This window comes from Hyperoodon ampullatus (genome assembly GCF_949752795.1).
Source record: "Hyperoodon ampullatus genome assembly, chromosome: 16".
Taxonomy (NCBI): Eukaryota; Metazoa; Chordata; class Mammalia; order Artiodactyla; family Ziphiidae; genus Hyperoodon; species Hyperoodon ampullatus.
Window position 1 is genome coordinate 62,837,797 of NC_136929.1, and position 13,664 is coordinate 62,851,460.

Genomic DNA, 13,664 nt, shown 5'->3' on the forward strand with positions numbered 1-13,664 from the left:
TTGATTAATTCTGGGAAGAGGTTTTGAGGGGTCTATCTGAATCTTCATGGGAGGTGCACTGTGAATTTTGTCAATATCAGTGGAGATTTTGCCTGTAAGGAGGGTGGTAGCTGATTCAATAGGGACAAATGATTAGTGTTTCCAGGATCAGCTGTAGACAGAGCAAATAAAATATGTCACAGGGTCATTTAATTCATCTGATTGGCTGCTTTGATGCCTACTGTTAAATTCTAGAATTTTTCCCCCCAGAATTCCCTGGTGGTCCTGTGGTTAAGACTCGGGCTTTCCCTGCCGTGGACCTGGGTTCGATCCCTGGTCGGGGAACTCAGATCCCACCAGCCACAGTGTGGCCAGAAAAGAAAAAAAAAAAAAAAGAATTATTCCCCCCTTCTGAGAGAAGGAAATTCTGGCATGATACTCTAGGGGAGAAGGAACTAAGGAGAAAAGGGTGTGTGTCTCTCAAAGGGCCTAAACAAAAGGAAATAGGTTCAGAGACAGAAGCATCTTGAGGTTCATTAGAGGTCCCTACTGTTTGAACTGTTCTAGTACTCCAAGGCAGGGGCTACTTTATAGTAGTGGGGTTGATAACCAAGAGTGTGAATCTGATGTCAGTTAGGACTGGCAGAGATTCAGCCCCAATCTGGAGAAATGTTTCTCCAAGCCAGTTAGAGAGAGGATTGGGAAAAGCCCCTGTAGTTCCTCAGAGCCCCCTCATTGAGAATTGAGAGCCTGTTCAAAGGCTGGTTAGAGGGCTGCAGGTGCCGGAAGAGCTTACATTTCCAAGTCTCTTTTCCAATGTCTCTGCAATAACAACAGAAACGAGGAGGGTTTTGCTTTTCAATTGCTGGAGTTGAAGATTAAGCATTTTGGTGGTCTTCCTTTTAGGTGACTCATCTAGCATTCAAGAGAGCTAGATTAACTAAATTTGGAGTGGACATAGTTTCCCATTTCATCCTGGTCCTTTTTACTAGAAGGAAAAGGTCCTGGTTTAGCCTGTAAATAAATATAGAGTTAAAAGCTACCTGAGTGGAATCAACATGTGAAGGAAGATCAGAATTTTCATTTAAAATAATCTGAAATTGACCGTAATACTCATGAACAGGCTCATCAGATTTTTGTGTGCAAGGCTGAATTGTGTTCCAATCAACAGGCTTTGGAAAAGCCCTAGAAATTGCCCTATGAAGCCACCTAGCGATCGTTGAGCCTGATCATATAAATTAGCAGGCTGGTTTTGAAACTGAAGGTAATCATCCGTTAGATCCATTACACCCGTAATGATCAAGTTCCCTTTAATTGTTTTTACAAAAACGTGCAGGTCCTCGAGTAGCCTAAACAATAAGAGGTTTGCCTGAGTTGTTTTTCAGGAGCTTGGAGTCAGCTGTGTCCAGTTTGAGCTCCAGCTGGTTAAGACTGGTTAAGACCACCGACCCTCCAACTGAGCATGCTCGGTGACCTTATGACATCGGAAGGCAGGAAAACGTCATCAGAGCGTGATAATACCAGTATTCTGAGCATGCGTACTGGGAAGAAGCCGGTAGGTTAGGTGTATCTCCGCAGAAAGAAGATCACCTCACGTTTTGCTTATCTCCAGTTAGCTTTCCCCGTGTTCCCCACGCCTTAGTTTTATCCCATAAATACCCCTAGCTCCCGGGCCGTTGAGGAGGTGGATTTCAGACTTGTTCTCCTGTCTTCTCGCTTGGCTGCCTTGTGAGTAAACCCCTTCGCTGCTACAAACTTCGGCGTCTCAGCATTTGGTGGCTTGCTGCGTGTTGGGCAAAGAAACCTGGTTCGGTAAGGCTTTTCCAGTTGTATTTCTCGGTACCTTTTAGGCTTTTCCCAATTAGCAGTCTTTATTCAGTGTTGGAGCTGGCCTTTGCCGACCAGCATATGGACTAGCTGCTACAAGTCAGAGAAAGCAGGCTGATAAGTTGAGTATCAATATTAAATTCCTCAGCAAGTCTGTGAGGCTCTTCCGTTACTTTGGGAAAAATCTGTGACGATGGCTCCAAGTTCAGCTTTAGCTCAGAGACTAGAAGAAATGAAGGGTTTAGTCTCTGGATCCTCAGTAGGCTTAATTTTAAAGGGACAGGTTCTGAAAAGTTGAGAGGAAAACGGGAGGGGGGAGAGTTTACGAGGAAAAGGGAAGTTAGCCAGGAGAGTTAGTGTGGGAGACGTGAGGGTATAGAGGAGGGGTGGACGGCAGAGAGGGGAAGAGCTGGTGCCAGAGGCCCGAGCACAAGGAGCCGAGGGAGAGAGGCAAGATGGGGCCAGAAGCCATTGTCTCTGTCTTGAATGGTAACCACTGGGCGATTCGGCGGTTCCGGGCACCTGAGGGACCCTCTAATCACTAGCTGACCATTATGCTGAGCAAGCTGACTTCAGTAGTCATGCTGTACACAGAATAGAGTTCAGAAAGGTCACTTAACAAACAAAAAACAACAGTAGACCCTGGAGAAAGGGAAAAATCTGATTTCTACTTACATTATATTAGAAGTCCAGTTCTCAACAAAAATGTAAAACAGATAAAGAAACAAGGGCTGTGCTCTTCTGAAGAGTTTCTGAGTCTTTTTTCCGTCCTCTTATCTGAGACAGGAAGGCTGGAGGGGGCTGGGGTTATCTTACCGCCCTTCCCCAAGGTCAGATAAGGCTCTGGTAAACTAGGTTTCTTGAGGGCAGGTCTTCCTCACAGAAAGTAGGATGCTCTGGGCATATTTCAGAATGGTCTGGCCTTGAGGTCATCAACCTGACACTGAAGTCAGTGACCATGTTTTATTCATTTCTGTAACTTGCCAAGTGCTTTACAGACATAATACTAAGTAAATATGGCTTTAATCTTTTTTCCATGTCTTCAAGTGACCATTGATTCAGCTTCATCACATGTACCAACAGAGATGTCCAACTGGTATTTTATTCCTCTTTTGGGGGTAATTTTTATATTGTAATTTCCATACAAAAATTCTAATGTTTCACTTATGTTTTAAAAACTTTTTTGGGGGAATTCCCCGATGGTCCAGTGGTTGGGACTCAGCGCTTCAGTGCCGTGGCTGGGGTTCAATCCCTGGTCAGGGAACTAAGATCCTGCAAGCCGCGATGCGGCCAAAAAAAAAAAAAAAGTTGAAATTTAAAAACGTTTTTTTCCATATTTGTTTTCATTTGTTTGGTATTAGTTTTCACCTTTCAGATTTACTCAGGAAAATGGGTGTGTTTTTAATTTACAACTAATACTTGATTGTTTCTTCTCAATCCTAGGAATTGATACCTTGAGTAAAATGATTTTGTTTCCTCCTCATTCCTGTATCAACCTTGCTTCTTTTACTTAAAGTTAATATTAGCCAGAAAATATTCAGCCCTCTGGTCATTCTCTCCAGCCCATAGGGGAAGCCAAACGCTCAATGTAACCTTTTTTAGAATGAGAATATGTAACAAGCATCCCTCCATTAGATGCAAAAGAAAAAGTAACAGGGGAGACAGTCCGCCCTGGGATGATTATCCTGGATGCTTTGACCTTCATACCCCACCCCTGCCCTTAAGGAGAACAGCGTCTGTTTTTAAGCCCTTGCAGCCTGGAACCAAGTTCATTGTATTCCCCACTCTGGTACATCTCCGGACCACCTGGACTCTGTTGTTTAGTGTTGCTATGGACACGGAGTTGTTATTCTAGTGTTGGCTTGCTAGCAGCACCAGGTAAAGACCTAGGGTGGAGGCCTCTGCCAAAGACGTCCCATCCCATCCTCTGCCGTTTATGTGGGCTCCTGTGGCCCTGTCACCCTCACATTGTGAGAAGAGTATAACGTTTTAGAGGCACAGCTGGAGGGTGTGGCGAGGAGGCACAGGAAGGGGGTGTTCGGACCCCGTAGGCAGGAAGGTTTGCCTTGTGCTCCGCTGTGCGGAGCCCTGATTAACGCTTCTCTTCCCTCCCGCTGACTCTGCAGAGCCCCGTCACCATCAGGGCATTGGGACATGGGACATGGGACCTGGAGGGGGAGGGGGCACTAGGCCGATGTAGGACCAACTAGCGGTAACTTTGTGGCTGGCCAGGAACTGGGCCGAGATTTCACTTAACGGATTTGATTTGGGGAAATTAAAAATAAGAAAGAATGGAAAAGAAAGAAGGAAAAAGGCATTATCCTGAAAGGCAGTGGGAGAGAGAACAGCTGCCAGGATCTTGAGGAAAGTTTGATCCCGCCTACGAAAGGCTGTACCCGACTCACAAAATGCTCCCCACTGCCCCGCAGCCCCTTCCGAGAGGCAGCGCCTCTGCCTTTGCTAAAGCAGCCTTGCCTGCAGGTAAGTGGGTCTAGGGCTTGCAGGGAGGGGGCCCAAGACCCCGGCTGTGCCATGGCCACCCTGGGTCTCGGGTCCACCTCGCCCCTGGAACACAGGCGGTACCTCCAAGCTTTGGGCTTCCTACTCCCACTGTGCATGAGCTGGTATGTCCCAAAGGTATGGGATTCACAGGTGGCTGGGCCCCAAGCCCAAAACTCAGAATCAACATTTATGCCCAAACTGGTGTGTTTTTGAAAAAAAAAAATGTGTTTTCTATTTCTTTTCAAATTTCTCTCCTTGCCCGGAATTTAGGGGCCGGTGGCACATTTCTGCCTGTCTCACGTGGACGTAGTGTTACTGCTTGTTAACTTGGCCATCTACTTGGCAATGTGTTACTCTCCAGTGATTTCCAGTTTTCATCCATGAAATCTGCTCTATGAAATGCTGAGGGTCACATCTCTTAGCTTTCCCAATTCTCTCATTTATTCTGCAGAGAATACTTCAGGATGGAAATATCATAAGTCACTATGATGATGTAAAATTGGTTTGAAATGGGTTTTGCTTGGCTTCTTGGGTCCTGTCTAGCAAGTGGGTAATCTTTAAAAAGTCCTGTGCTTGAGCTGAGCTTAAATTTTATTGAACACACAAAAAATGTTTTTCTCTATTTCTTGAGCTAAAATGCATGTTTCACAGGATTGATAAAATTGCACAGTATTGGAGATTTTATGTTTGTGGATTCAAGACTTTGGAAATGCTGATCCATATGTGTGACTTTCTAATTGAGGGGATATCATATGTGTTTTAAACGTATCGAATATATAATGCATACATGCTTTTCTTTTTCTTAGATTAAATGCAGATTAAATTCAAGAATAAAACAAACCATGCCGAGATTAAAGAAGAATTCTTTATATGCCTGGTTCGTGCATCAAAAAAATAAGTAAGTGATAAGATTCAAATTTCCTGAATTTTAAGCATAATTCTCAGCCTTGGTTAACAGAATGGGGAAAACACGTGTACCTTCTTGTATAATAAATGTAAGCTGTATGCAAATGAAATTAGCAAACTCAAAATTTAAAGACCTTGTTTTATGCCTGTAATTTCCTTCAGTACCACAGGTTAGGCAGTATGTCAGTAATAGTATGCATGGTCCCTTTAAACTTGTCCTTTAGTAGTGCTGGTTGCCCTAATGGAGGATGATCTGTCCATGGGTGGTGACTATTTTCCAGGGACGGCCACTACAAGGGCTCCAGTTGTCACATCTCCGTCAACACCTGAAATGTTGCTAATTACCACAGTGAAGGTCACAAATGCATTTTTATTAGTGAGATTAGTGGTTTACAAATCGGCATGATGGATATTAGAAATACAAAAATATTCAAGGTCTGTGAACTGGTGAAAATAAATAATAGTAACTATATCAAGGAATGTAATGAGGACCAATTGAAGTAGTATTTGTGAAGCATCAGCACAATGCCTGGCCCTTAGTAAAGACCATTTTTGTTTTGTTTTGTTTTTTGCGGTACGTGGGCTTCTCACTGTTGTGGCCTCTCCCGTTGCGGAGCATGGGCTCCAGACGCGCAGGCTCAGCGGCCATGGCTTACGGGCCCAGCCGCTCCGCGGCATGTGGGATCTTCCCGAACCGGGGCACGAACCCGTGTCCCCTGCATCGGCAGGCGGACTCTCAACCACTGCGCCACCAGGGAAGCCCAGTAAAGACCATTTAAATGTTTGTAAGGTGAAAGATCACTTTGTGATATTTCTTTAATTTTTGGAAAATTTATCCTTATTTTTTTTCAGCTTTTTCTTTTCCCTTTTTTTCTCATTTATTCTCAGATGTCTATCATCCAGATGTTAGATATGATTTTATGCTCCATATCAATTGGCTTTTCTTTGGTATGTTCTCCCTCTATATTCCTTTTTCTTTTTTTTTAATAAATTTATTTTTGGCTGTGTTGGGTCTTCGTTGCTGCACGTGGGCTTTCTCTAGTTGTGGCGACCAGGGGCTACTCTTTGTTGCGGTGTGTGGGCTTCTCATTGCGGTGGCTTCTCTTGTTGCGGAGCACGGGCTCTAGGCACACGGGCTTAAGTAGTTGTGGCACGCGGGCTCAGTAGCTGTGGCTCTTGGGCTCTAGAGTGCAGGCTCAGTAGTTGTGGCACACAGGCTTAGTTGCTCTGAAGCATGTGGGGTCTTCCTGGACCAGGGCTCGACCCGTGTCCCCTGCATTGGCAGGCGGATTCTTAACCACTGTGCCACCAGGGAAGCCCTCTCTATTCTTTTCTACTATTTTCTGGGAGAGTTTCTCAATCTCATCTTCCAACTCTAATTTGCTTTTCACATGTACCCAAACTACTCTTTATCCCATGAATGGATTCTTTATTTCAACAATTACACTTTTACACTGAAGATTTCCTCTTGGGTTTTTTCCTTATGGTTTCTTATTCTCATTTCATATTACTAACATCTTCTCATGTATCATTAAGTGTGCTTCTCATGTGTGTATTGAAAAATCTTACTACAGTAATCAAGACAGTATGGTACTGACACAAAAACAGAAGTACAGATTAATGGAACAGGATAGAAAGCCCAGAGATAAACCCACGCACCTATGGTCACCTAATGTATGACAGAGGAGGCTAGAATATAGAGTGGAGCAAAGACAGCCTCTTCAATAAGTGGTGCTGGGACAACTGGACAGCTACATGTAAAAGAATGAAATTAGAACACTCCCTGACACCATACACAAAAAACCCTCAAAGTGGATTAAAGACCTAAATGTAAGGCCAGGCACTATCAAACTCTTAGAGGAAAACATAGGAAGAACAACACACTTTGACATAAATCACAGCAAGATCTTTTTTGACCCACCTCCTAAAGTAATGAGCATAAAAACAAAACTAAACAAATGGGACCTAATAAAACTTAAAAGCTTTTGCACAGCAAAGAAAACCATAAACAGAACAAAAAGACAACCCTCAGGATGGGAGAAAATTCTTGCAAATGAAGAAAACAACAAAGGATTCATCTCCAAAATATACAAGCAACTCATGAAGCTCAATATCAAAAACAAACTAACAATCCAATCCAAAACTGGGCAGAAGACCTAAACAGACATTTCTCTAAAGAAGACATACAGATGTTTTGTTCATATCTGTTTGTTCTTTAATTCTTCCAGGTCTTTGTTAAACATTTCTTGCATCTTCTCAATCTTTGCCTCCATTCTTTTTCCGAGGTCCTGGATCATCTTCACTATCATGATTCTGAATTCTTTTTCTGGAAGGTTGCCTATCTCCACTTCATGTAGTTGTTTTTCTGGGGTTTATCTTGTTCCTTCATGTGGTACATAGCCCTCTGCCTTTTCATTTTGTCTCTCTTTCTCTGACCATGGTTTTCATTCCCTAGGCTGCAGGACTGTAGTCCTTCTTGCTTCTGCTGTCTGCCTTCTAGTGGATGAGGCTATGTAAGAGGCTTGTGCAAGCTTCCTAATGGGAGGGACTGGTGGTGGGTAGAGCTGGGTGTTGCTCTGGTGGGCAGAGGTCAGTAAAACTTTACTCTGCTTGTCTGCTGATGGGTGGGGCTGAGTTCCCTCCCTGTTGATTGTTTGGCCTGAGGCGATGCAGTACTGGAGGCCAGAGGCTCTTTGGTGGGGCTAATGGTGGGCTCCAGGAGGGCTCATGCTAAGGAGTACTTCCCAGAACTTCTGCTGCCAGTGTCCTTGTCCTCACGGTGAGCCACAGCCACCCCCTTCCTCTGCAGGAGACCCTCCAACACTAGCAGGTAGGTCTGGTTCAGTCTCTGTGGGGTCACTGCTCCTTCCCCTGGGTCCCGATGTGCACACTACTTTGTGTGTGCCCTCCAAGAGTGGAGTCTATTTTTCCCTCAGCCCTGTCGAAGTCCTGCAGTCAAATCCCACTAGCCTTCAAAGTCTGATTCTCTAGGAATTCCTCCTCCCATTGCCGGACCCCCAGGTTTGGAAGCCTGATGTGGGGCTCAGAAACTTCACTCCAGTGGGTGGACTTCTGTGGTATAAGTATTCTCCAGTTTGTGAGTCACCCACCCAGCCGTTACGGGATTTAATTTTATTGTGATTGCACCCCTCCTACCGTCTCATTGTGGCTTCTCCTTTGTCTTTGGATGTGGGGTATGTTTTTTGGTGAGTTCCAGTGTCTTTCTGTGGATGGTTGTTCAGCAGTTAGTTGTGATTCTGATGTTCTCGCTAGAGGGAGTCATTTTGTTTACTTTTGATTCAGTGATTAGTTAGAAATTGACATTTCTATAAAGAAGACGTACAGGTGGCCAAGAGGCACATGAAAAGCTGTTCAACATCACTAATTATTAGAGAAATGCAAATCAAAACCACAGCGAGGTATCACACTGGTCAGAATGGCCATCATCAAAAAATCTACAAACAATAAATGCTGGAGAGGGTGTGGAGAAAAGGGAACCCTCTTGCACTGTTGGTGGGAATGTAAATTAATACAGCCACTATGGAGAACAGTATGGAGATTCCTTAAAAAACTAAAAATAGAACTACCATATGACCCAGCAATTCCACTTCTGGGCATATAACCAGAGAAAAGCATAATTCAAAAAGACACGTGCACCCCAGTGTTCATTGCAGCACTATTTATAATAGCCAGGATATGGAAGCAACCTAAGTGTCCATCAGCAGAGGAATGGATAAAGAAAATGTAGAACATATGCAGTGGAATATTACTCAGCCATGAAAAGGAACGAAATTGGTCATTTGTAGAGACATAGATGGACCTAGAGACTGTCATACAGATTGAAGTAAGTCAGAAGGAGAAAAACAAATATTGTATATTAACGCATACATGTGGAATCTGAAAAAATTGGTGTAGACAATCTTATTACGAAGCAGAAATAGGGACACAGACGTAGAGAACAAACGTATGGATACCAAGGGGGAAAGCGGGGGTGGGATGAATTGGGAGACTGGATTGACATATATACACTATTGATACTATGTATAAAGAAGATAACTAACAAGAACCTACTGTATAGCCCTGGGAACTCAGTGCTCTGTGGTGACCTAAATGAGAAGGAAATCCAAAAAAGAGGGGCTATATGTATACATATAGCTGATTCACTTTGCTGTACAGTAGAAACTAACACAATATTGTAAAGCAACTATACTCCAATAAAAAATTTTTTTAATTAGAAAAAATACCTTAGTCATTGTGTTGCAATGGTTCTGCTTCAGATGGTATATGATGTTCAGTTTGTTGTATTTTTCAGGAGTCGTACTCCTCAGGTATCTATTTTGACTTGTAAGTTGACATTCCTTGTGCACATTGGCCCCTGTGTCTGGTAACTTGTATTAGGAAAGAGCTGAAGGTTGGGGACCGTCTCAGCATGATTATTTTTTTTTTTTTTTTTTTTTTTTTTGCGGTACGTGGGCCTCCCACTGCCGTGGCCTCTCCCGTTGCGGAGCACAGGCTCCAGACGTGCAGGCTCAGCGGCCATGGCTCACGGGCCCAGCCGCTCCGCGGCATGCGGGATCCTCCCGGACCGGGGCACGAACCCGCGTCCCCTGCATCGGCAGGCGGACCCTCAACCACTGCGCCACCAGAGAAGCCCTCAGCATGATTATTAATAGCGCATTCTTGTCACTTTCAAAAGTATCCTGGCTTGGATGACCTATTATAATGTCGCTCTTGTTGAAAGCTAAGATCCAGGGTGTGTTTTCCTCAGTAAGTTTAACACGAGTGGAGGTGATGAGCCTGGGCACAGAGAGTCTCAGGAACCATGAAACACTGTGACCAGGCAAATCCTCTGATCAGGGTATGTCACCTTTCAGCTCCTGGGTGAGGCAGCGTTGGGGGAGGCAGTCACCCTAGGTTGTCACCTGGGGCTTTGGAGATGGGGCGTGGACGAGTGAAGGCCCAAGGATTGCTCTTCAGCCCTTTCCTGTTTTCATCAGCTAACCTAATCCTACCCTAACTTTATCCTAACTACGTCTGGGTAGTTGCTACTGGCTTCTACTGAGGAGGCACTTATTGTCTCCAAGCAACTCAAGGGAAAGGCAAGAACAGAACTTAAAATTTCCCCTCCCCTTGAGTCCCTCCAGGCTGCCCTTGGCAGCCCTTTTCCTCAGTCTGTCCACCAGTTAAGGGTTGAGTCTTTTTTTTTTTTTAATTATTTTATTTTTGGCTGCATTGGGTCTTTGTCGCTGCACGCGGGCTTTCTCTAGTTGTGGCAAGTGGGGACTACTCTTTGTCGCGGTGCACAGGCTTCTCATTGCGGTGGCTTCTCTTGTTGCAGAGCACGGGCTCTAGGTGCGCGTGCTTCAGTAGTTGTGGTGCGTGGGATCAGTAGTTGTGGCTCGCGGGCTCTAGAGCGCAGGCTCAGTAGTAGTGGCTCACGGGCTTAGCTGCTCTGCAGCATGTGGGATCTTCCCGGACCAGGGCTCGAACCCGTGTCCCCTGCATTGGCAGGCGGATTCTTAACCACTGCGCCACCAGGGAAGCCCAAGGGTCGACTCTTTAGAGTCTTCCAGTTTTGTGTTATTTCTTGGAATCCATACTTCCATTCGTCTTTTATAGTTTTGGGAGGAAGGCTATTATGTCATCTTGGATAGGAACCCAAGATTTCCCAGGGAATTACTCTGAGAATCTTGAAGTGTTTTTGAAATTTAAAATATGTATCAGTTTATATTGTTTTCCTGTACTGATTTTTTGAGGCATAACGTTTGATGAAGGCAGGCTGCCTAAAAACGAATAATATGTGTGAAATGGTGACTATTCAGCATGATCTTATGAAGTTGACGGATGCAAAGTGCATTTTTATGTGTCTTATTTTACAGATGAGGAAATTGAGTTGTAGAGAGATTAAATTATCCAAACCAGTGATTTGGTGGTGGGAAGTCTTGGTTTTGGATAATATAACCAAATCTCTTTTTGAAATAAATCCAGAGAAAAATAAAAAGGAATCATTCTAAACATGCTCTACTTCTAGTTCAGAAAAAAAATTTAAAATATTATACAGGCCATCCTTGATCTACCTACCTGTTTCTTCTCTACTGAATGCTGACCAGTGACTAGTCCTTGGCATTTGAATATTCGTTGTTCTGGCATTGTCTTTCTTTCTTTCTTTTTTTTTTTTTTTTCTGTAACCCTTCATTAGTTATTCCCTGGATCCACCTCCTCGTCCCTATACTCTCGGCTCTTTCATGTTTCCCAAATTGATTCCAGGGTGTGTGCATGGTTGGCAAAATGGGGAAGGAGAAAGGAGGTTTAATAATGAGTGCTACATCTCCTTTGCTTCTTTCTGTCACTTTCCAGTGGATTCACAAACACACACACAGCCCAGAGGCTGTCTCAGAGAGCCCAGTGCTGTACTCAAACTGTTTGTTTAGTTTTTTCCATATTCATGATTTTACTTTTCATGTCTTGAAATTCTATTGGGAAAAAGAAACGAATTGCCTTCCAAAGTGTCTGACGTATTTTTTTGTATGATTTTTACTCTTTGGCAGAGTTGTGGATGCCTCTTCAGGCTCCTGTGACGACGTTGACAAGGGGTGAGTTGACTGAAGTGGGTGGTGAAAGGTATTGGGAGCGCTGACCGCAAAGGGAGGTCTCTCTCCATAAGAGACTGGAAGCTTCTATAGGTAACTTTCTTTTGGGGTCTAGATGGAAAAAAGAAGAGGTCATAAGTGGGCGAATCCTTACTCATGGTCTCTTTGTGACCTTTAGTAACTAGTAGCCCAAACTCTTAGGAAGCTGTCAGAATGTCTGTGTGTGTGTGTCTCTGCTAGCATGGGCCAAGAAAGGAGGAAGGACGGGACAGAAGAGAGCAGCCCTCCTCCATAGCAGCTCTGGCCCTCACCCTCCAGAGCTCTGCCTCCATCTAAGGCTAGTGTCCCAACTGTAAACCCACCATCATATTGGAGAGAGCCCCTGCCTCGGGCTTGTTGTTCTTTGAACCAAACTGAGGAACAGCAAAGGAGTACCCAGTACAAGAAAAGTAGGGCTGCAGGGGAGGGAAGGATAATCAGGAAGTTAGAAGGGGCTGGAAGTTTGTAGATCTACAGGCTGAAGTTGAATTTTGAAGTAAATGCAGCCTCAGTGCAGTTACACATGAGAGTTAGGTTTAGAAATGAAGAATGGTACTTTTCTGGATTTGTCAGTCTTCTTGGACAGGCCTAAGGTCTTCATTACAGCTAATAAAGCCCTATTTCTTGGGAAAATTGAAATACTGATTGCCAAATAAGTAACTTGCATGTAGATTTTTAGGGTTCAACCAGTTTACAAATTGAAGACTACTTGTAACTAATTAACTCTATGAAGTCATTTGGAGTTTGATCCTGTGTTTTTAATTCCTTAGAAATGACCCCTATGAATTGACCTCAGTAATCTGTGACGGAGCCACCTGTGAAAGGTGAGGTATATATTGAGGGGTGGGGGACCAGGGGAAGTGAAGTGGAGAAATTTAGTCTCGGGATTATCCATGGCAATGCAGAATTTTCTGGACAATGATCTAAAATTCTTTCTAAAAACATAGGAATTGCAGTGAGTTGTTATGTTTACTATATTTTTAAGATTCAAGGAATCCTTATTGTTCAGAAATTCATTATATCACTATTCCATGTAGAATATCACTAATGATAAATTTCTGCATACTAGTGAAGTAAAACAGAACAATTCTTGAGGGTCGATGATGGTAATAAAGATGTTAACTTTGATAATTCATATGAATGAGTCTGTGAAGTTGGAAAGGAGGGAACTGTTGGTGGATCTCTTATCATTGGGAAGATAGGGTTTATACTGACGCATGAAGAAAAGGGAAAACTATGGAAAGTAAAGATATAGTGGCACTGAACAGCACCTTCAATCAACTGGACCTAATTGACATTTATAGAAGAGCTCACTTAACAAGAGCGGAATATATATCCTTCTCAAGCTCACATGAAACATTCACCAGTATAGATCACTTGTTCAACAAAATAAACTATTTAAAAAAATTTACAACCACAAAGGAATATCACCTCATGCCTGTTAGAATGGCATCGTTGGGCTTCCCTGGTGGCACAGTGGTTAAGAATCCGCCTGCCAGTGCAGGGGACACAGGTTCAAGCCCTGGTCCAGGAAGATCCCACATGCTGTGGAGCAACTAAGCCCGTGTGCCACAACTACTGAGCCCGCGCTCTAAAGCCCACGAGCCACAACTACTGAGCCCGTGTGCCAGAACTACTGGAGCCCACATGCCTAGAGCCCGTGCTCCTCCACAAGAGAAGCCACTGCAATGAGAAGCCAGCTCGCCGCAACTAGAGAAAACCCGAGTGCAGCAACAAAGACCCAACGCAGCCAAAGAAGTAAATCTAAATAAAATAAAAAAATATGTATGTATAGAATGGCATTGTCAGAAAGATAAAAAA

The 13,664-nt window shown here is 43.8% G+C and overlaps 1 protein-coding gene across 1 annotated transcript in view; it reads left to right on the plus strand.

Moving 5' to 3' along the window:
* Window positions 1–1,441: 1,441 nt before the first annotated feature.
* The window catches only part of LOC307064925 (phosphatidylinositol 3,4,5-trisphosphate 3-phosphatase TPTE2-like), a gene marked incomplete at its 5' end in the record, with an annotated part of 75,689 nt that continues 63,466 nt past the window's right edge, over window positions 1,442–13,664 (plus strand). Inside the window, 4 exons of the mRNA XM_079721632.1 lie at window positions 1,442–1,534; window positions 4,236–4,287; window positions 11,763–11,835; window positions 12,614–12,667. Coding sequence (XP_079577758.1) covers window positions 1,442–1,534; window positions 4,236–4,287; window positions 11,763–11,835; window positions 12,614–12,667 — 272 coding nt within the window. The remainder of the gene's footprint in view (window positions 1,535–4,235; window positions 4,288–11,762; window positions 11,836–12,613; window positions 12,668–13,664) is intronic.